This window comes from Telopea speciosissima, chromosome 8 (genome assembly GCF_018873765.1).
Source record: "Telopea speciosissima isolate NSW1024214 ecotype Mountain lineage chromosome 8, Tspe_v1, whole genome shotgun sequence".
In the NCBI taxonomy this organism is placed as follows: domain Eukaryota; kingdom Viridiplantae; phylum Streptophyta; class Magnoliopsida; order Proteales; family Proteaceae; genus Telopea; species Telopea speciosissima.
Window position 1 is genome coordinate 45,391,113 of NC_057923.1, and position 22,469 is coordinate 45,413,581.

Genomic DNA, 22,469 nt, shown 5'->3' on the forward strand with positions numbered 1-22,469 from the left:
TGGCCACATCACTGGTACTACTGTGAAACCTACTGAGGAAGGTCCTACTATGAAAAGATGGATTGCAAATGACTCTATGGTCATGTCCTTCTTACTCAACTCTAAGCAGTCTGATCTCTCTAGTGGGTACATGTTATTTAATACTGCTGCCCAGATCTGGGCTGGTGCAAAGGAGACATATGGTCAGGTTGGGAATGATGCCCAAGTATATGAGCTCCGTAAGAAGGTCCATGACACCACCTAGAAGGAATTATCTGTCTCTCAATACTGGACTGTCCTTCAAAGCGTATGGCCGAAACTTGATCATTATACCAACTACCAGCCTACTACTGCGCATAGTTGTCAAGGCGTCGCCTTGGCGTCCAGGTGCCTTGCCCTCGCCTTGAATTCTGGTGTTGCCTAGGCGACGCCGCAATGCCTTGTTGGTGTCGCCTTGTTTTTCAACCCCTTCAACTGCCTTGATTTGCCTAGGCGCCTTAACAACTATGCCACTAAGCAGACATTGCTTCATACCGCATGCATGTGGACAAGATTCGAGTGTATGATTTCCTTGCTGGTCTCAATGTCGAGCATGATCAGATTCAGGTTCAAGTTTTGAGCAAACCTCCTTTTCCTTGGAACAGTCCTATGCATTGGTCCATACAGAGGAGAGTCACCGAGATGCTATGTTGCACACTCCTACTATTGATCGATCAGCCCTCCAGGTTGGGGCCAGCCCTAACCCCACTACTGATAGTTTCACTCATTTGGGTGCCTCTTCGAAAGAGGTTGTTCGATGTGAGCATTGCAACAAGCCATTCCATACAGAGGCTACTTGCTGGAAGCTCCATGGGAAGCTTGCTAACTTTGAAGCCAAACGTGCAGCCAAGGATAAACCCCAAGGCTCATCACACAAAGACAGTTGCCTCTTCACCTCCTACCGAATTGGGTCTTTCTCTGGAGGAGCTTCAGGCCTTCTGTTGCATGCTGAGGACCTCATCTGTGTCCGTTGCATCCTACACTGCCTCTGCACTGGCCTCTTCAGGTTCCCATTTTGCTCGGTCAGGTATTCCTTTCGGTGGGCATTGTGCATCGGTTGTTTCCACTCCGTGGATCATTGACTCCGGTGCTACTAACCACATGACAGGTTCCTCCAACTTATTTCACAAATATAACCCCTCATCTGGAAAAGACAAAGTTTGAGTAGCAGATGGATCTCTCTCCTCTGTATCGGGGAAGGGTTCTATATGTTGCTCTCCTTCTCTTACATTGTCTTCTGTACTACATATTCCTAAGTTTACTACTAATCTTCTCTCCATTAGTAGTTTGACTCGAGATTTGAATTGTAAAGTAACCTTTTTCCCTGATCATTGTATTTTCCAGGATCTGGAGCATGAGAGGATGATTGGATGGGGTAGGGTGCATGATTATCTCTACTTGCTAGAGTGCTTCTACATCAATAGCCTTGCCTTCTTAGCTTCATTCAGTTTCTCCTTAGCTTCATTCAACTTCTTTTGTTACTTTGTATCAATGGCCCGCTTGGGCCATCCCCCCTTTGGGATCTTGTCTTTTTTATTCCCTAAACTTGTTAAAGAATGTAATCGAACTGAGTTTTTTTATGAGGCATGTGTTATAGCCAAACAAACTCGATCTACCTATTCTCCAGTTAATCAAAGAAGCAGTGTCGTTTTTCATTTGGTTCTTACTGATGTGTGGGGTCCCTCTCGTCGTACTTCCATTTCTGGTCACCGTTGGTTTGTTACTTTCATAGATTGCCATTCTCGTATCACTTGGGTTTATATGATGCAACATAAGAGTGAAGTATTCCATTGTTTCCAACTATTTCATAAAATAGTTCAGACCCAGTATCAAGCTACCATTAAAATTCTTAGGAGTGATAATGACACTGAATACACTGAGGCCCAGTTCCAAAAATATCTAGTTGATCATGGAATTATTCACCAAACCAGCTGTGTTGACACTCCTGCCCAAAATGGGGTGGCCGAAAGAAAGAACCGCCATCTTTTGGAAGTCGCTCGTGCACTCATGTTTGCTCGTCTTGTTCCTTCACAATACTGGAGTAATGCTGTCCTCACTGTTGCTTATCTGATAAGTCGAATGCCTACTTGGGTCTTGAGTGCTAGCTCTCCTATTGAGGTTTTGAAGGGGCCTTTCTCTTTTGTTGTTCCTCCCCGCACTTCTGACTGTGTGTGTTATGTCCACACACATTCCCCTAGCAAATTCGAACCTCGTGGTTTACAGTGTATATTCCTTGGGTATTCTCCCACACATAAGGGTTATAAGTGCTACTTTCCTCCTGCTCGTTGTACTGTGGTGAGTGTGGATGTTGTCTTTCATGAGTCAGTTCCCTATTATTCCTCACCACCTCTTCAAGGGGAGTGCAATAGCGAAGATGTGGCTGTCCAGGAACCTCTCCTCCCTATTTGTGTTCCTTCACCCTTGCCTGTCACTGACATAGTGACATTTCAACACAGGGGGAGCCTACTTCTCAGGTACAAAGATTGAGGCTGATTGATGTACCCAACCTCAAAGTCATTCACAGAAAGCAGCCAAAGAAAAAGCAAGTTGAGATCTCCACCACAACAACACCTGAACTTGTTCAGTTGGAATCCCCTGAGCCAAATCCGAGCTCCACTGGTAATCTCTCTTCTCTTGATCTTTATTTACCTATTGCCCACCGTAAGGGAATTAGGTCTTGCACTCAGCACCCCATATCTCATGTTGTTTCTTATTATGCATTATCTACTTCCTATCATACCTTTGTTTCTTGCCTTTCCTCTCTTTGTAATTCATAAAATTGGTAGGAGGCTCTTGCAGATGCAAAGTGGGTGTTTGTGGTTAAACAGAAAGTTGATGGCAGCATTGACAGATATAAGGCAAGACTTGTGGCTAAAGGGTTCACTCAAACTTATGGGATTGATTACCAAGAAACCTATGGGTGTTGAGAATTTAGGGTGGGATCTACAGCAACTTGATGTGAAGAATGCTTTCCTTTATGAAGAGCTTGATGAAGATGTGTACATGGAAGTTCCTCCTGGGTTCTCATCTGACACAACCAGTGGCAAAGCATGTAAGTTGAAGTGTGCTCTATATGGTCTCAAAAAGTGCCTTAGAGCTTGGTTTGGCAGATTTCATATGGCTATAACCTCTGTGAGGTTCAAACAGAGCAATGCTGATCATACTTTGTTCATCAAGCGCCATGGAAACAAGGTTACAATTCTTATTATATATGTTGATGATATAGTTTTGACTGGGAATGACAGGGAAGAAATGAATCGTCTCAAGGAGTTTCTCGGACGTGAGTTTCAGATCACAGATCTAGGACAGCTAAGGTATTTTCTCGAGATTGAAGTTGCCAGATCATCAAAAGGCATATATCTTTCCCAGAGAAAATACATCCTAGACCTTTTATCAGAGACAAGGTTGTTGGGTTGTCAACCTAGTGAAAAGTAATCCCTTTGCCTTCTGTTCGACGGAGCTCTGCTCCTTGGCCCCTTATCTGTGATGATGATGATATCTCCTTATGCAGCCTAAGTATGCTCTGCAGTTGCCGTCTTTGACGGATCCTCTGCATCAGAAATAGGTGTGTGTGGTGTACGGTGCTCTTCTCCGACCAGGTTGGTAACGTCCCTTGAGTAAGGTGTGGGTCTGCAGACAGAGATCGCTCTAAATCCCGGCACACTCGGGTTACCTCCGGTCTGGTCAGAAAAGGACACTATTCACCATACACTATGCTTACTATTCCCATCCCATGACAGATAAGAGTCAGGTTCATCTCTGAAGGACGGAAGACATCCCTCTTACCTCCTATCATGAGTTTACAACCTCCTTCTGCTCCGGTGACACTTAAATCTTCCCATGCCTCTAAGGTAGACTACTTATATGAACTGAATTATACCCCGGCTGAACAACAAATACACCCAGCCAACTTCCCCATCATAAACCCTTATGATGTTTTTCCCCAGTCTTCTACCTCGGTCATCAGGAAGATCCGGACAATCATATCTCCTAAAAAGACTCAGGGTCTAAAGGAATATGTCCAGGCTCCTCCTTTTTCCCGGAATCGATCACCGCTAGTGGAAAAGAGCAACATTTCCTGTGAACATCGCTCCGAGCTGATCCGGCAATGGATCCGATTAGGTTACACCCATCTCCATCTTGGTGCGATCAAAATAGCCGTTACCTTCCACGGTCGTAAGGGTCTCCCAAGAGCCATGCGCCTAAATCTTCGGACACCGATTCAAGAATTTCCCGCATGCAACTATTACGGACGTTCGACACCTGAATGATGGCACTGTTTTCACGGTGTATCCCAACTACAATATCTCTCTCGCAAGATCCGAACTGCCGATGCTTGGCGTTTACGATCTGATTGACAGTGCGCCTCGAAAGAGACAGAATAGCAGCCACTCTTCACTACCAGGTCGCTCTGAGACTCCAAAATCATGCCATGAACTCGAATATTGGATTCTCCAAGAATGATGCAGCCCTGTTCGTTCGATTGGAGAGGACCGAATCCCTACTATCACTTATGTCCTCGCAATCGACAGAGCGACCTCGCTCAAACTCATTCTGAGTCATGGATCACGGCTTACGAGTCTACTCATAATATCCCATGCTACTTCACCTCGACGGCTACAAATCCTGCTCTACAAGCCTCTTGAGGATGGCCGCACACTTGTCACGTATCCAAAGCCGCAGACATGTGCTCTATGATCCCTACGGCATTCCCGGCTGGATGGACGAGCGTCGATGATCTCGAGGAAGATCCTCCTCCTCCTCCACCTCCAAAGCCAAAGAAGAAAAAGCGCCACCAGATTCTCTATGGCTCCGCTACCAAGCCGGCTGTCCAAATGTTGGACCACTTGGAGAAGATCGTGGCAGATATCAATTTATAGTGGACTATGGCAACTACAAACCCTGTTCTTTGGGTTGCTTTGTTCTCCGCCACCAGCTCCATCTCCTCCACCGCGCCACGCCCATCGTAAACCGAGCTACCTCCGGCTCCGCCTTCCTCCAACGGATCCCCGTTGATGTTATAGCAGAACTCAAGTTCAGCATCCTATTCCATGTTTTATGGCTTCCAGTTCAGAAGGAATTAGCAGAAATTTCCCTCCTACTGCTGACTATGAAGATGCTGATCGTCGCCGCCACAAATGGAAAGCCACTCCCCCAATGTCCTGACAACATGGGCCGATGGCGCCAATTCCGCGTTGAAGCACGCTCAAGCGCGCAGCGGAAAATGCTTTGGTCCAGAACCGATCTCGAACAAGCTTCTTTCCTACCAAGAGCCCCATACTCTTGCACTTCGGCGAGAATGAATCCGACATCCGTTACCTTAAGACACGGATTGAATCTCTCCACCAGGAGCTGATGACTATAGCTATGACGGTGAAAGATTCCTCTTATGCCTCCTTTCTCATCTCTGGCCGAGAAAAGGAAAAGAAATTGTTGGAAGAACAGCTCAGGATGGCTCAAACTCAACCATTCCCATCCAGCCCTTCTCTCTTCCCTGATTCATTCACAACCCCATCTTACCATGAGTATGCCGCTCCACATAGTTTTCCCACTGCTATGTTCAAGGAGTTACAGGACCAACAGAGACATCTAGCTTCTCTCAAAGCCAGATCCCCGAAACCGAAGAGATCCCATACATCTAACCCTGTCTCTTCTCAACCTGTTTTCCAACCTACTCCTTTTTCCTTGCAAAAACCCATGGTTCAACCCACTTTCCAGCCTTTACCTGACCAACATCCAGGACCCCCTGGTTTTGTTCCTTGGGTTCCTCCCAGATCAAAACCCGATATCCCTGATTCAGCTTGTCCTGTTATTCCTCTCCCAGAGAGTAACACCCTCAGTACATTTCTCACTCAGTTGACCTTGACTCCACCCAAGACCATACCAGTTTTGTCCATAGCCAAAGTTGCCTCTGTCACCTCCTTCTCAGACACAGACTCGTCCACTACCCAGAGTCCCCTACCTGCTTACCAAACCCATCCCCCGGCGCCAGATGCCTCCCAGGCTCCAACTGAACCCATTATCTACAGCAGCGACAGTGAAGTTGATACTGCCCCACAGCAGCACCAGCCCAGAGCCGCCCCTGCAGCTCCTCATATTCCCCCTCAGGCACCAAATCCTAGTCCCTTTACCAATCAGGACCCGAAGCAGCTATTCACCTTTGATGGTCTCCCTTTTCATAAATGGCCTGAGCGGATTTCGGAGTTTCATGCTTGGCTCACTGCAGAAATGTTAGTTGCTGGAGCCACAGACGGTACTGTTATCACCAAGTTCTTGGCCCGTACCCATGGAACCCTCAGAGAATGGTTTATGGCCCTTGGTGGTTACCGCCAACTCCAATGGACTCAGATTCCTATTGACGTCTTCATCGCACAATTGTACAATGAGATGATTGGACCCATTGAGAACAACAGACTCAAAGCCCGAGAAGAATACTTCCAGATGAAGTGTTGCTCTTTTCAAAAGAATGATCTTGCTAAGCACTATACACGGATGTTGGACCGATTTTACATCCTTGGAGGATTGGATGACCCAAATATGAAGCAAGTGTTCCTCAATTCTTTCCCTGAACCCTTGGGCAAAGAAGCCCTAAAATCATTGCACCATTTTGGTCTCCAAATTAATCAAGCTCCTATCGGTCGTCTTTACCAAGAAATCCTTAGTGCTCCGCAGAAGTTATGTGATCAGCAAGTCTTCTTCAAACAATGGGAAAAGACCACTCATAGACTCACTGATGCGTGTGACACATCTCATCTTAAGATCAAGTGCAAAGACAAAGACTGTTCTTGTCCGTCCAAGAAGAAGTCCCACTTCAAGATCAATTCTCGCCCAGAAAGGTTTTCCAAGAGAAATGGAATGCACAGATCTCATCGGTTCAAACGCAAGCATAGGTCTCAGCAGCAGCCCTATAAGTTCTTCAAACGAAAGAAATTTCGGCAGAAGACCTCCACCAAATGTTTTGCGTGTGGAAAAATTGGCCACTTTGCTCGCAATTGCCCTGACAAAACTAAGCGAGGCCAAACTAATACATATGCTTGCCCCTTTTAGCAATGATGATCCGGATGCGATATTGAATCCTCTACTCTATAGATGATGATTTCTCCCGGACCTACTGTTTGTCCTTCAAAATGAAGAAGACAAAGTCTTGGATACCTCTTCCTCACCCGACTCCGAGTCCGATGGATTTGACCCCATCTACCCGATAGCCTCTCCTTTGTCCCCTCCTAACCCTTCTAAGTCACCAGCTCTTGCTATCACCAAGACCCCACTTCCTCAAGCCAGCCTCTCCATATCCCCTACCACATGGGACCGTCCTATCAAAGTTATTGGATACTTTGATACAGGTTGTTCCACAACTATATTAGCTCCCCATATCCTTCCTTCTGACTGTTGGAAACCTCACAGCAGTTCTTCTGCGGTGATGGTCAAACCTTTTGGTCAACCTCATCTCCAAACACCCTATCCGTTTCCAAATATTTCCCTCTCTTACCTTATGTCATACAGTCCTAGGATCCTCTCTTCCCGGTCGTGATGCCCTTATTGGTTTTGACATCCTTTGTCAGTTACCCCACCTCCGATGGAGTATACATGGTCTCAGCCACAAGAAGCATTTCATACCATGGACAACTGTTCCTAATTTGCTACTAATCACTCCTATTGCAGATATTAAAGCACAATTGTTCCTCCGATGCGGTGCTGAGAATCATGCAGATTTCCTTACCAAGTGTGATCATCCCCTCTGGCAGAACCAAAAGTTCTTCATCCGCCTCCCTTTAAAAAAGAATAAGGATGCAAATCCTACCAAAGCCAGTCACTCTGGTATGAAGCCTGAACATCTCACCAGTGCACGACAAGAAGTTGCCCTGCTAGAAGCACAAGGTCTTATCGAGAAGACATCTTCCCCTTGGGCTTGTGAAGCCTTCTATGTGAACAAAAGAGCTGAACAGAAGCGTGGCAAACTCAGGCTTGTGATCAACTATCAGCCCCTCAATGCATTTCTGGCTGATGACAAATTCCCGTTACCTACAAGGCCTGCCCTTCTACTTCAACTCTCTAAGGCGAAGATATTCAGCAAGTTTGATCTCAAAGCAGGATTTTGGCAGCTCGGAATTCATCCAGATGACATGTCCAAAACCGGATTCTGTATTCCCGGTGGACACTTCCAGTGGACAGTTCTTCCCTTTGGTCTCAAGGTGGCTCCTTCCCTATTCCAACAAGCTATGCTACAGGTCTATGCTCCCATTCAAGAACATGCCTTGATCTATATAGACGACATACTCCTCTTCTCCAGATCTGAAGAAGAAGATCATGCTCTTCTACTTGCGAGTTCTTAGACATTACTATGGCCTATGGTATAATGCTCTCACCCACAAAGATGGAAGTTGCAGTCGACACTATTGACTTTCTCGGTGTTACTATATCCAAAGGACAATTTCAGCTACAGCCACATATTGGTCTCTCCCTCCTCGACTTCTCAGATGGCCCCTTCACTCGGCAAGAGTTGCAGCAGTTCCTCGGCATCATCAATTATATGACCGAGTTCTTACCACACCAGGTCCGTTTCACGCATCGTCTTCACCGACTTCTCAGAAAAGATGCACCACCCTGGTCCTCTGTTCATACCCAGGCAGTCAAAGATCTGAAAGCCCTGGCTCAGTCATTACCAACTCTACAGATCCCATCCACAGGACTTCGTATTCTACAGTCAGATGCCAGTGATGCCCAATGGGGTGCAGTTCTACTTGAAGAATCTCCAGACAAGTTACGTGTATGCGGATACCGTAGTGGCATGTTCAAACCAGCTGAACAACACTACCACTCCACATTCAAAGAGATACTTGCAGTTCGTCGTGGAATCGAGAAATTCCAGTTCTTCCTTATTGGCCATACATTCCAGATCGAGATGGACATGACCGCTTTCCCAAAGATGTTACAGTTCAAGCAGAAACAGCTCCCTGAATCTCAGCTACTTCGGTGGGCACAATGGTTTTCACAATGGTCTTTCACGGTTCGTCACATCAAAGGCAAAGATAATGTCCTTGCCGATTTCCTCTCTAGGACCAAGAAGAAATTACCATTATCTTCTTCCATCCCTGTACTTTGCATGCCCCTTACCCCTGGAGCTTCCTCATCGTCCCCAGCTCCACCACCACCTGACCCACCTGACCCACTCCTTGATCTCTTACCAGATCTTCCAGCATCCCTCTTCAGTAATATTTCCCTTCGTACCCTCAAGACCAATAGCATCTCTACCTACCAGTCCGTTCTTATCTCCATGGTCCATAATAGTGGCCTTCAGTTTGATTGGGTAGTCTGTCATCCAGATTTCCCTTTCCTTACTCCTTTCACCATTAACCCGGCCCTCTTCGATAAAGAATGTGTTGTGTTCTTCTGGCACCTTCTTGCTGTTCACACAGTTGCTCTCACCTTCAACCGTCATACTCTCTATCACTATCTGAGTACAGTCTCCACCATTTTCTCCAATCCTATTGGCTCTGTTTACTTTCGTCTCCAACGACCCCAGTGTCTAGCCCGTTTTCTCCGTTTCTTTGCTCCCATACCTCAATGGCTTCTATCACTCTCTGCTCTTGATGACGACCCCTTCGTCACCTATATTTTCCATCGACCACCTGATTTCATCCATCATCACCTGGTCACACCTCCCATCCTGAATCACAATCTTATTGCCTATGATCCGACTTTCTCTCTCCATGGCACCAGTACCGAAGATCTCTTTGTTCACCGTGATGATTCTGAGGCTCACAAAGAACGATGGTACACCTTCATGACCACCATGTGCTCCTACAACCATGTTGATCCTACAACCCTGCCGACTTGCCTTCTCGCAGACCGCATGACTTGGGATGTCAACAACGAATTACAGACCCAATATTCGGCGAATCATGAGCGAACACCTGGAGTTCGAAGTGGATAATGCATTAGACATGTTCATCCCTTACACCAGTGACACCGACTTCGACACAGACTAGTGCTTGTCGTGTCTTTTCTTATTCTGTCCTGTATTGTATTAGTCAACAGGTTTGGTTTGTACTGTAACTATGAAAGTCTTCATGTAACTGTGGTTAGTCATAAAAGTCTTCATGTAACTGTGGTTAGTCATAAAGTCTTCATATAACCATAGTTAGTTTTAAAGTCTTCATGTAACCATAGTTTGTATTAAAAGTCTTCAATTAACCGTGGTTAGTAACCTTGGTTTAGTTTGTTTGTATTTAGAAGTTTTTCTATTTAAGCAGCTCGTCTGCTCTGGTTGTAATCAAGTTCCGCAATATCAATGAATACTCTGAATGTGAATAGTGGCAAAGCTGCGTAAGCTTTAGTCCCACATCGCTCGTCGAGGCTGTATACTCTAGCTAATATATGATCCTATACCCTCACTTGTGTAACCGGTTTTACGGGTCGAGGGCGCGGTCTTTATTGGTATCAGAGCCAGCGCTCGATGGGGGTGTGAATAGTGGCAAAGCTGCGTAAGCTTTAGTCCCACATCGCTCGTCGAGGCTGTATAGTCTAGCTAATATATGATCCTATACCCTCACTTAAGCTTTAGTCCCACATCGCTCGTCGAGGCTGTATACTCTAGCTAATATATGATCCTATACCCTCACTTGTGTAACCGGTTTTACGGGTCGAGGGCGCGGTCTTTATTGGTATCAGAGCCAGCGCTCGATGGGGGTGTGAATAGTGGCAAAGCTGCGTAAGCTTTAGTCCCACATCGCTCGTCGAGGCTGTATACTCTAGCTAATATATGATCCTATACCCTCACTTGTGTAATCGGTTTTACGGGTCGAGGGCGCGGTCTTTAAAACCGGTTACACAAGTGAGGGTATAGGATCATATATTAGCTAGAGTATACAGCCTCGACGAGCGATGTGGGACTAAAGCATACGCAGCTTTGCCACTATTCACACCCCCATCGAGCGCCGGCTCGATACCAATAAAGACCGCGCCGACCCGTAAACCGGTTACACAAGTGAGGGTATAGGATCATATATTAGCTAGACTATACAGCCTCGACGAGCGATGTGGGACTAAAGCTTACGCAGCTTTGCCACTATTCATGAGGGGCTGATAGTTGATCACAAGCCTGAGTTTGCCACGCTTCTGTTCAGCTCTTTTGTTCACATAGTGCTCCGTCGAACACAGACTAGTTTGCTTAAATAGAAAAACTTCTAAATACAAACAAACTAAACCAAGGTTACTAACCACGGTTAATTGAAGACTTTTAATACAAACTATGGTTACATGAAGACTTTAAGACTAACTATGGTTATATGAAGACTTTATGACTAACCACAGTTACATGAAGACTTTTATGACTAACCACAGTTACATGAAGACTTTCATAGTTACAGTACAAACCAAACCTGTTGACTAATACAATACAGGACAGAATAAGAAAAGACACGACAAGCACTAGTCTGTGTCGAAGTCGGCGTCACTGGTGTAAGGGATGAACATGTCTAATGCATTATCCACTTCGAACTCCAGGTGTTCGCTCATGATTCGCCGAATGACGGTGCCGTAATTCGTTGTTGACATCCCAAGTGACTGGTCATGGAGAAGGCAAGCCGGGGTGGTTGTAGGATCAACATGGTTGTAGGAGCACATGGTGGTCATGAAGGTGTACCATCGTTCTTTGTGAGCCTCAGAATCATCACGGTGAACAAAGAGATCTTCGGTACTGGTGCCATGGAGAGAGAAAGTCGGATCATAGGCAATAAGATTGTGATTCAGGATGGGAGGTGTGACCAGGTGATGATGGATGAAATCAGGTGGTCGATGGAAAATATAGGTGACGAAGGGGTCGTCATCAAGAGCAGAGAGTGATAGAAGCCATTGAGGTATGGGAGCAAAGAAACGGAGAAAACGGGCTAGACACCTGGGGTCGTTGGAGACGAAGTAAATGAGCCAATAGGATTGGAGAAAATGGTGGAGACTGACTCAGATAGTGATAGAGAGTATGACGGTTGAAGGTGAGAGCAACTGTGTGAACAGCAAGAAGGTGCCAGAAGAACACGACACATTCTTTATCGAAGAGGGCCGAGTTGATGGTGAAAGGAGTAAGGAAAGGGAAATCTGGATGACAGACTACCCAATCAAACTGAAGGCCACTATTATGGACCATGGAGATAAGAACGGACTGGTAGGTAGAGATGCTATTGGTCTTGAGGGTACGAAGGGAAATATTACTGAAGAGGGATGCTGGAAGATCTGGTAAGAGATCAAGGAGTGGGTCAGGTGGGTCAGGTGGTGGTGGAGCTGGGGACGATGAGGAAGCTCCAGGGGTAAGGGGCATGCAAAGTACAGGGATGGAAGAAGATAATGGTAATTTCTTCTTGGTCCTAGAGAGGAAATCGGCAAGGACATTATCTTTGCCTTTGATGTGACGAACCGTGAAAGACCATTGTGAAAACCATTGTGCCCACCGAAGTAGCTGAGATTCAGGGAGCTGTTTCTGCTTGAACTGTAACATCTTTGGGAAAGCGGTCATGTCCATCTCGATCTGGAATGTATGGCCAATAAGGAAGAACTGGAATTTCTCGATTCCACGACGAACTGCAAGTATCTCTTTGAATGTGGAGTGGTAGTGTTGTTCAGCTGGTTTGAACATGCCACTACGGTATCCGCATACACGTCGTAACTTGTCTGGAGATTCTTCAAGTAGAACTGCACCCCATTGGGTATCACTGGCATCTGACTGTAGAATACGAAGTCCTGTGGATGGGATCTGTAGAGTTGGTAATGACTGAGCCAGGGCTTTCAGATCTTTGACTGCCTGGGTATGAACAGAGGACCAGGGTGGTGCATCTTTTCTGAGAAGTCGGTGAAGACGATGCGTGAAACGGACCTGGTGTGGTAAGAACTCGGTCATATAATTGATGATGCCGAGGAACTGCTGCAACTCTTGCCGAATGAAGGGGCCATCTGAGAAGTCGAGGAGGGAGAGACCAATATGTGGTTGTAGCTGAAATTGTCCTTTGGATATAGTAACACCGAGAAAGTCAATAGTGTCGACTGCAACTTCCATCTTTGTGGGTGAGAGCATTATACCATAGGCCATAGTAATGTCTAAGAACTGCTGAAGTAGAAGAGCATGATCTTCTTCTGTACTGGAGAAGAGGAGTATGTCGTCTATATAGATCAAGGCATGTTCTTGAATGGGAGCATAGACCTGTAGCATAGCTTGTTGGAATAGGGAAGGAGCCACCTTGAGACCAAAGGGAAGAACCGCCCACCGGAAGTGTCCACCGGGAATACTGTAATCCGGTTTTGGACCTGTCTATCCGGATGAATTCCGAGCTGCCAAAATCCTGCTTTGAGATCAAACTTGCTGAATATCTTCGCCTTAGAGAGTTGAAGTAGAAGGGCAGGCCTTGTAGGTAACGGGAATTTGTCATCAGCCAGAAATGCATTGAGGGGCTGATAGTTGATCACAAGCCTGAATTTGCCACGCTTCTGTTCAGCTCTTTTGTTCACATAGAAGGCTTCACAAGCCCAAGGGGAAGATGTCTTCTCGATAAGACCTTGTGCTTCTAGCAGGGCAACTTCTTGTCGTGCACTGGTGAGATGTTCAGGCTTCATACCAGAGTGATTGGCTTTGGTAGGATTTGCATCCTCATTCTTTTTTAAAGGGAGGCGGATGAAGAACTTCTGGTTCTGCCAGAGGGGATGATCACACTTGGTAAGGAAATCTGCATGATTCTCAGCACCGCATCGGAGGAACAATTGTGCTTTAATATCTGCAATAGGAGTGATTAGTAGCAAATTAGGAACAGTTGTCCAAGGTATGAAATGGTTCTTGTGGCTGAGACCATGTATACTCCATCGGAGGTGGGGTAACTGACAAAGGATGTCAAAACCAATAAGGGCATCACGACCGGGAAGAGAGGATCCTAGGACTGTATGACATAAGGTAAGAGAGGGAAATATTTGGAAACGGATAGGGTGTTTGGAGATGAGGTTGACCGAAAAGGTTTGACCATCAGCTGCAGTGAAGAACTGCTTGTGAGGTTTCCAACAGTCAGAAGGAAGGATATGGGGAGCTAATATAGTTGTGGAACAACCTGTATCAAAGTATCCAATAACTTTGATAGGACGGTCCCATGTGGTAGGGGATATGGAGAGGCTGGCTTGAGGAAGTGGGGTCTTGGTGATAGCAAGAGCTGGTGACTTAGAAGGGTTAGGAGGGGACAAAGGAGAGGCTATCGGGTAGATGGGGTCAAATCCATCGGACTCGGAGTCGGGTGAGGAAGAGGTATCCAAGACTTCGTCTTCTTCATTTTGAAGGACAAACAGTAGGTCCGGGGAGAAATCATCATCTATAGAGTAGAGGGATTCAATATCTGCATCTGGATCATCATTGCCGGAAAAGGGGGCAAGCATATGTATTAGTTTGGCCTGCTTAGTTTTGTCAGGGCAATTGCGAGCAAAGTGGCCAATTTTTCCACACGCAAAACATTTGGTGGAGGTCTTCTGCCGAAATTTCTTTCGTTTGAAGAACTTATAGGGCTGCTGCTGAGACCTATGCTTGCGTTTGAACCGATGAGATCTGTGCATTCCATTTCTCTTGGAAAACCTTTCTGGGCGAGAATTGATCTTGAAGTGGGACTTCTTCTTGGACGGACAAGAACAGTCTTTGTCTTTGCACTTGATCTTAAGATGAGATGTGTCACACGCATCAGTGAGTCTATGAGTGGTCTTTTCCCATTGTTTGAAGAAGACTTGCTGATCACATAACTTCTGCGGAGCACTAAGGATTTCTTGGTAAAGACGACCGATAGGAGCTTGATCAATTTGGAGACCAAAATGGTGCAATGATTTTAGGGCTTCTTTGCCCAAGGGTTCAGGGAAAGAATTGAGGAACACTTGCTTCATATTTGGGTCATCCAATCCTCCAAGGATGTAAAATCGGTCCAACATCCGTGTATAGTGCTTAGCAAGATCATTCTTTTGAAAAGAGCAACACTTCATCTGGAAGTATTCTTCTCGGGCTTTGAGTCTGTTGTTCTCAATGGGTCCAATCATCTCATTGTACAATTGTGCGATGAAGACGTCAATAGGAATCTGAGTCCATTGGAGTTGGCGGTAACCACCAAGGGCCATAAACCATTCTCTCGAGGGTTCCATGGGTACGGGCCAAGAACTTGGTGATAAAGATTGCCTCTGTGGCTCCAAGAACTAACATTTCGCAGTGAGCCAAGCATGAAACTCCGAAATCCGCCAGGCCATTTATGAAAAGGGAGACCATCAAAGGTGAATAGCCGCTCGGTCCTGATTGGTAAAGGGACTAGGATTTGGTGCCCGAGGGGGAATATGAGGAGCCGCAGGGGCGGCTCGGGCTGGTGTCCTGTGAGGCAGTATCAATTTCACACTTCTGTAGATAATGGGTTCGCTTGGAGCCGGGAGGCATCCGGCGCCGGGGATGGGTTTGGTAAGCAGGTAGGGGACTCTGGGTAGTGGACGAGTCTGTGTCTGAGAAGGAGGTGACAGAGGCAACTTTGGCTATGGACAAAACTGGTATGGTCTTGGGTGGAGTCAAGGTCAACTGAGTGAGAAATGTACTGAGGGTGTTACTCTCTGGGAGAGGAATAACGAGACAAGCTGAATCGGGGATATCGGGTTTTGATCCGGAGGAACCTAAGGAACAAAACCAGGGGGTCCTGGATGTTGGTCAGGTAAAGGCTGGAAAGTGGGTTGAACCATGGGTTTTTGCAAGGAAAAAGGAGTAGGTTGGAAAACAGGTTGAGAAGAGACAGGGTTAGATGTATGGGATCTCTTCGGTTTCGGGGATCTGGCTTTGAGAGAAGCTAGATGTCTCTGTTGGTCCTGTAACTCCTTGAACATAGCAGTGGGAAAACTATGTGGAGCGGCATACTCATGGTAAGATGGGGTTGTGAATGAATCAGGGAAGAGAGAAGGGCTGGATGGGAATGGTTGAGTTTGAGCCATCCTGAGCTGTTCTTCCAACAATTTCTTTTCCTTTTCTCGGCCAGAGATGAGAAAGGAGGCATAAGAGGAATCTTTCACCGTCATAGCTATAGTCATCAGCTCCTGGTGGAGAGATTCAATCCGTGTCTTAAGGTAACGGATGTCGGATTCATTCTGCCGAAGTGCAAGAGTATGGGGCTCTTGGTAGGAAAGAAGCTTGTTCAGATACTGGTTCTGGACCAAAGCATTTTCTGCTTGCCAGTTAAGCTGTGCTTCAACCGTGGAATTGGCAGCCATCTGGCCCATGTTGTCAAGGACATTGGGGGGAGTGGCTTTCCATTTGTGGCGGCGACGATCAGCATCTTCATAGTCAGCAGTAGGAGGGAAATTTCTGCTAATTCCTTCTGAACTGGAAGCCATAAAACATGGAATAGGATGCTGAACTTGAGTCTGCCATAACATCAACGGGGGATCCGTTGGAGGGGAAGGCGGAGCCGGAGGTAGCTCTGGTTTACAGTAGGGCGTGACTGGTGGAGGAGATGGAGCTGGTGGCGGAGAACAGCAACCCAAAGAACAGGGTTTGTAGTTGCCATAGTCCACTATAAATTGATATCTGCCACGATCTTCTCCAAGTGGTCCAACATTTGGACAGCCGGCTTGGTAGCGGAGCCATAGAGAATCTGGCTGGCGCTTTTTCTTCTTTGGCTTTGGAGGTGGAGGAGGAGGAGGATCTTCCTCGAGATCATCGACGTCGTCCATCCAGGCTGGGAATGCCGTAGGGATCATAGAGCACATGTCTGCAGGCTTTGGATACGTGACAAGTGTGCGGCCATCCTCAAGAGGCTTGTAGACAGGATTTGTAGCCGTCAGAGGTGAAGTAGCAGCTGGGATATTATGAGTAGACTCGTAAGCCGTGATCCATGACTCAGGAATGAGTTTGAGCAGGGCTGCTCTGTCGATTTGGCGAGGGACATAAGTGATAGTAGGGATTCGGTCCTCTCCAATCTGAACGAACAGGGCTGCATCATTACTGGAGAATCCAGTATTCAGGTTCATGGCATGATTTTGGAGTCTGTAGCGACTGGTAGTGAAGAGTGGCTGCTATTGCTGTCTCTTTCGAGGCGCACTGCCAATCAGATTGTAAACCGCCAAGCATCAGGCAGGTTCGGATCTTGCAGAGAGATATTGTAGTTGGGATACACCGTGTAGAAAACAGTGCCATCATTCAGGGTGGTCTGAACGTCCGTAATAGTTGCATGCGGGAAATTCTTGAATCTGGTGTCCAGAAGATTTAGGCGCATGGCTACTGGGAGACCCTTACGACCGTGGAAGGTAACGGCTATTTTGACTGCACCAAGATGGAGATGGGTGTAACCTAACTGGATCCATTGCCGGATCAGCTCAGAGCTGATGTTCACAGGGAAATGTTGCTCTTTTCCACTAGCAGTGATCTGATTCTGGGAAAAAGGAGGAGCCTGGACATATTCCTTTAGACCCTGAGTCTTTTTAGGAGATATGATTGTCCGGATCTTCCTGATGACCGAGGTAGAAGACTGGGGAAAAACATCATAAGGGTTTATGATGGGGAAGTTGGCTGGGTGTATTTGTTGTTCAGCCGGGGTATAATTCAGTTCATATAAGTAGTCTACCTTAGAGGCATGGGAAGATTTAAGTGTCACCGGAGCAGAAGGAGGTTGTAAACTCATGATAGGAGGTAAGAGGGATGTCTTCCGTCCTTCAGAGATGAACCTGACTCTTATCTGTCATGGGATGGGAATAGTAAGCATAGTGTATGGTGAATAGTGTCCTTTTCTGACCAGACCGGAGGTAACCCGAGTGTGCCGGGATTTAGAGCGATCTCTGTCTGCAGACCCACACCTTACTCAAGGGACGTTACCAACCTGGTCGGAGAAGAGCACCGTACACCACACACACCTATTTCTGATGCAGAGGATCCGTTAAAGACGGCAACTGCAGAGCATACTTAGGCTGCATAAGGAGATATCATCATCATCACAGATAAGGGGCCAAGGAGCAGAGCTCCGTCGAACAGAAGGCAAAGGGATTACTCACAGGCTGAAGGAATGTGGTAGAGAACCAGTTGACAAAGGTCGTTATCAGAAGTTGGTAGGTAAGCTGATCTACCTATCTCACACATGGCCAGACATTGCCTTTGTTGTGAGCCTGGTAAGCCAGTTCATGCATGATCCCTATTCCACTCATATGGAGGTTGTTCTTCACATTCTTCAATACTTGAAGTCAGCACCAGGAAAGGGAATTCTCCTATCTCCACATGATCACTTTCGAGTTGAAGCCTATACAAATTCTGATTGGGCTGGCTCTTCTGATTGCAAGTCAATGACAAGGTATTGTACTTTTGTTGGTAGCAACCTAGTCACATGGCGCAGCAAGAAGCAAAATGTGGTGGCTAGATCAAGCGCTGAGGCTGAATTTCATACAATGGCCCAAGGTATTTTGTGAGTTATGGCTTCTGGGGCTACATTAAGATATTGGTGTTCCTATTTCTCTTCCCATGATGCTATATTGTGACAACCAGGCTTCAATCAGCATATCCCACAACCCAGTCCAGCATGATCGTACTAAATATATGGAGATTGACCGACATTTTATCAAAGAAAAGGTTGAGAGTGGCCTTGTTCGTATTCCCTTCGTGAAGTCTGAAGATCAGCTCGCTGATGTGTTCACTAAGGGATTGAGTGGAAAACTATTTCATCCTTTTGTATCCAAGTTGGGCATGATAGATATCGATGCTCCAACTTGAGGGGGAGTGTTAAATTGTATGGTGTATGCCGTGGGGGGTATATGAGTACTTTTCTATCTAATTTTTCTTTTTAGTCATAGTAAAGGTACATGTGTAATTTGCCTCTTTGAGGCTTCTATTATAAATAGAAGCTTGGGTTGTCTAATAGACTAACCAAGCATTCATCTCTAAAACTCTATCTCTCATCTTCTCACAGTGTTGCTGCCTCAAGTCTTCTAGCATTTGCGTTACTCATAATTCCTAAGTAATGGAACAAGAGGGTAATTGATTTAACAAGTGATGTAGGTTTTCCATAATCGGCCAGTTAGAGGAAGAAGTGAACCATGAAGTGAACCCTAAACACCTAATTGAACTTATACGATACATTTTTAGTTATCCCTACATTTCTTCCATGAAAGACTTCACACCTACAATAGATGCTAAGATTGATTATATCCTTTCTATACATCTTTGGAGATTTAAGCACAATTTTACTAACAGCCATTAAGAATTTAGCATTATACACATCATTGATAATATGAATGTCCCCAGGTAAGTGTGAAGGTCTTTGCTTTCTTGGATAGTGTGAGCAGTATTCCTTGGCAGAGTTCTTCTTCTTCGCAGCTTAGACCCGTAAATTGCCACCATTAAGTGCCAAACGTTTAACGGATAGGATCCCCTGTTGGATAGATCCCATGCAAGAGATCAACTAGGTCCAAAACATCTCAACAGATAACTGCTATCATGCACTTTTCTGTTTCTTTCAGAAGGTGGCCAAAAAAATAATAATAAATAAATAAGCTTCAAATGCTTTAAGTGGTAATGCTATGCATGCTATGATTAACATCAACTAGAAAAGGGGAATAGGTTTTGGGTCTTATATATATTTTTCAGAAATTCAAAAAATTGCACAATAATAAAAAAATAAAATAAAAAACTCATAAAATGTATTCTCTTCTTTTCTTGTTCTTTGTGATATTTACTGGAGTTTTCTGAATACATTATCTTCTTTGTTTATTTCCATCCTACAAGGTTCTTTTAGAATACAATTTAGAAATGTTATGAACCATTTCCTATATTGTTCTGTTTCTTTGAGATAATGTATTTCAAACTTCTTGAGGTGATACCACATGATCTACCCATTTGTCAGTGAATATCCCTCCATTTTTTTGTTTCCTATAAACTAAATCAAAACTATGCAGGGAGAAGGACCAGGAAGCGATCCTAAAAAATGGAGGGAGCTCTTCCAATCTGCACAAGTCCAATAGCTAGATTTATTAGTCTTCATCATGAACTCTACCAAAAAAAAAATTTTGAAATTCAACTCATTTGTACAATGAAGATAGTTTTTTTTTATTTTTTTGGTAAGCTTATGAAGATAGTTGAAGCTGCAACAACTTCAACCTTAAGTACAGATAAAATGTTTGAAATCTGTTACATGTATATGCACTTCAACCTTAAATATATTGTAAAATATTTGCAATCAACATTTTTTTCTCTTATGGTTATTATGCATATGCATGCAGCAAGTTAAACTGCTTATATTAATTTTCTTTTTGCTTTGAATCATTTATGCTTGTATCTTCCAGTTCTTCAAGCCAATAATACCCCCCATTGGTTGAGTTGCTAGCTCCAGAAAAGTTAGCTGTGCCCATCCTCGTTTTTATTACTGCAATTCATGTAGATTGGTCATGGGTAAGGATGTCAATCGATTCGGTTTTGGTATGGTTCAAGATATAAAATGAAGAAATAAAAAATAAGAACACATTTTCAAAACTAAAACTGAACTGACTCGGTTCGATTCGGTTTAAGTCCTATTTTAGGTATTTGGGATAACTTTTTTCATAGTCACCAGCAAAAAAAACCTTGTTGGGGTCATAATTCACCCAGATAAAAAAAATTTAAAAAGGAATGCAATTTATCAGTCATATTGATTGAAATATTAAAAAATATACATAATTTTATCCAGTTCTTTGAAAATAGATAATTCGATTTAGTTCAATGTTTTAGTCATGAAATCCAAAACTAAAGTAAAATAGAACCAATTTACTTCTAATCAGTTTTGGTTTCTGTTCTAAATTGACACCATTAGTCATGGGTGCTTTAAGTTCATGACAATATTTATTTTTTATTTTTATTTTTTTGATAACAAGAAAAACAAGGAAAAATTGACTTACAAATGAAACAAGATACATTTTTACATTAGTCCTAATTTTAGTTTGTCTAGTCACGATCGGAATGGGACTTGGCAAGGTTAGTCAATGACAACTCTTAATGGGAATAATCCACCAAATTTTTATCAAACATTAAAAATGAGGTTGAAATATTAAAAAAAATATAGTTAATCCAATACCAAGAAAATTAGGCAAGAAGTTCTATCTTTTGTTGATTCTCTTAGCGTTAACTTGTTTTTCTCGTATTGAGAAAGCAATCGTGCAGTTGATTCCTTAGTTGACCATGCTTGTTCTAATTTGACTAACTCCATGTTTTTTGAAGGGATAGACATTCTTCAGAACATTAGGCAAATCCTGTGTGAGGACAAAGCTGGTCTTCAAGTGTTCAGATTGTAATCCCTAATGGGTTTGGCCGGTGTTAGTCTATTTTGAGTGAGCTTAAGTGCTTTCGGGTAAAAAAAAATTTTAGATTTTGAAACGAAAATCAAATCAAAGCTGGTCTTCCCGTATTCAAATTGTAATCTCCTAATGGGTTTGGTAGGGGTTAGTCTGTTTTGAGTGAGCTCAAGTGCTTTCGGGTTTGGGGTACCATTTTGTATTTCCCTTCATATTTTTCTAATAAAATCTTAAGGGCCAGCCTGGGTCCCACATAATATTCAAGTGAAAAAAAAAAGATTTTAATTTTGATACCAAAATCGAACCAAATCACGGTGATTCGGTTTTAATTGATCGGAATGGTACCTGGCAAGGCTAGTTAATAATAAACCTCAATTGGGAATAATCCCATACTATATGTTTCACTAGAAATAGTAAAAAATTTGTAAAGCGCGCCAGGTAGGGGTCGAACCTACGACTTTCTGCTTAGGAAACAGACGCTCTATCCACTGAGCTACAGGCGCATTGTTGTACACTTAAGCTAAAACAATAAAACAAACACTAGGCTATGACATAGGTTAAGAGTTTTTGAAATATAAATTTGGGGAAGGTTTGTTATGTATAAGATAATCTGAAAATAAAATAAAATAAAAGAGAGAAAATAGGGAGAGAGAGAGAGAGAGAGAGATAATATGGGATAGGGGTTTTGGGGCTATACGGACGAAGCCGCCGGACGTCTGGCGCAATTGGGAGGCCGTCGATCCTCTTCTCAAGATAAATCTTATGAGATAATTTAGGATAATCAATCTTCTCCTTTCAAGTATGTCTACTTGCATTTAAATAGGGAAATACAACCTAAAGATAACTACTTGATAACTACGTAATTCACTTCTATAATAACTTCTACCACTTACTAATAACTTCTCCTCACAACTTTAACGTTGATAACTCCCAACACAATACTTAAAACTACTTTATATTAATTAACTATTTAATATTAAATAACTATTAAATAAGATAAACAAAGAGTACGTAATAGGATCCATGCACAGATGTTTTTGGGGAACAGACTTTAGATGACAATGCATGAGGAGTTTTGGTCATTTTTCACCCTTGTTTATCCCCATCCGATGCTCATGAGCATGGTCGTGCACTTGCATGACAACGCATAAAAACTTTTGCCTAGTAGGAACGGG

The 22,469-nt window shown here is 44.2% G+C and overlaps 1 protein-coding gene and 1 non-coding gene across 4 annotated transcripts in view; one reads left to right on the plus strand and one right to left on the minus strand.

Moving 5' to 3' along the window:
- Nucleotides 1–20,161, plus strand: part of LOC122672809 (uncharacterized protein At2g34460, chloroplastic) — a 54,625-nt gene extending 34,464 nt beyond the window's left edge. For 2 of the 3 annotated variants that reach the window (XM_043870302.1, XM_043870304.1), the window contains 2 exons: nt 19,927–20,059; nt 20,096–20,161. In XM_043870302.1, coding sequence (XP_043726237.1) covers nt 19,927–19,992 — 66 coding nt within the window. In that variant the 3' untranslated portion in view covers nt 19,993–20,059; nt 20,096–20,161. Of the gene's footprint in view, nt 1–19,926; nt 20,060–20,094 lie in introns of all 3 variants that reach the window. The other variant, XM_043870303.1, reaches the window with a different exon arrangement.
- A 1,563-nt stretch (nt 20,162–21,724) lies between these two features.
- Nucleotides 21,725–21,797, minus strand: TRNAR-CCU. Its single transcript has one exon. It is a non-coding gene; the product is annotated as a tRNA-Arg (tRNA).
- Between the last annotated feature and the right edge of the window lie 672 nt (nt 21,798–22,469).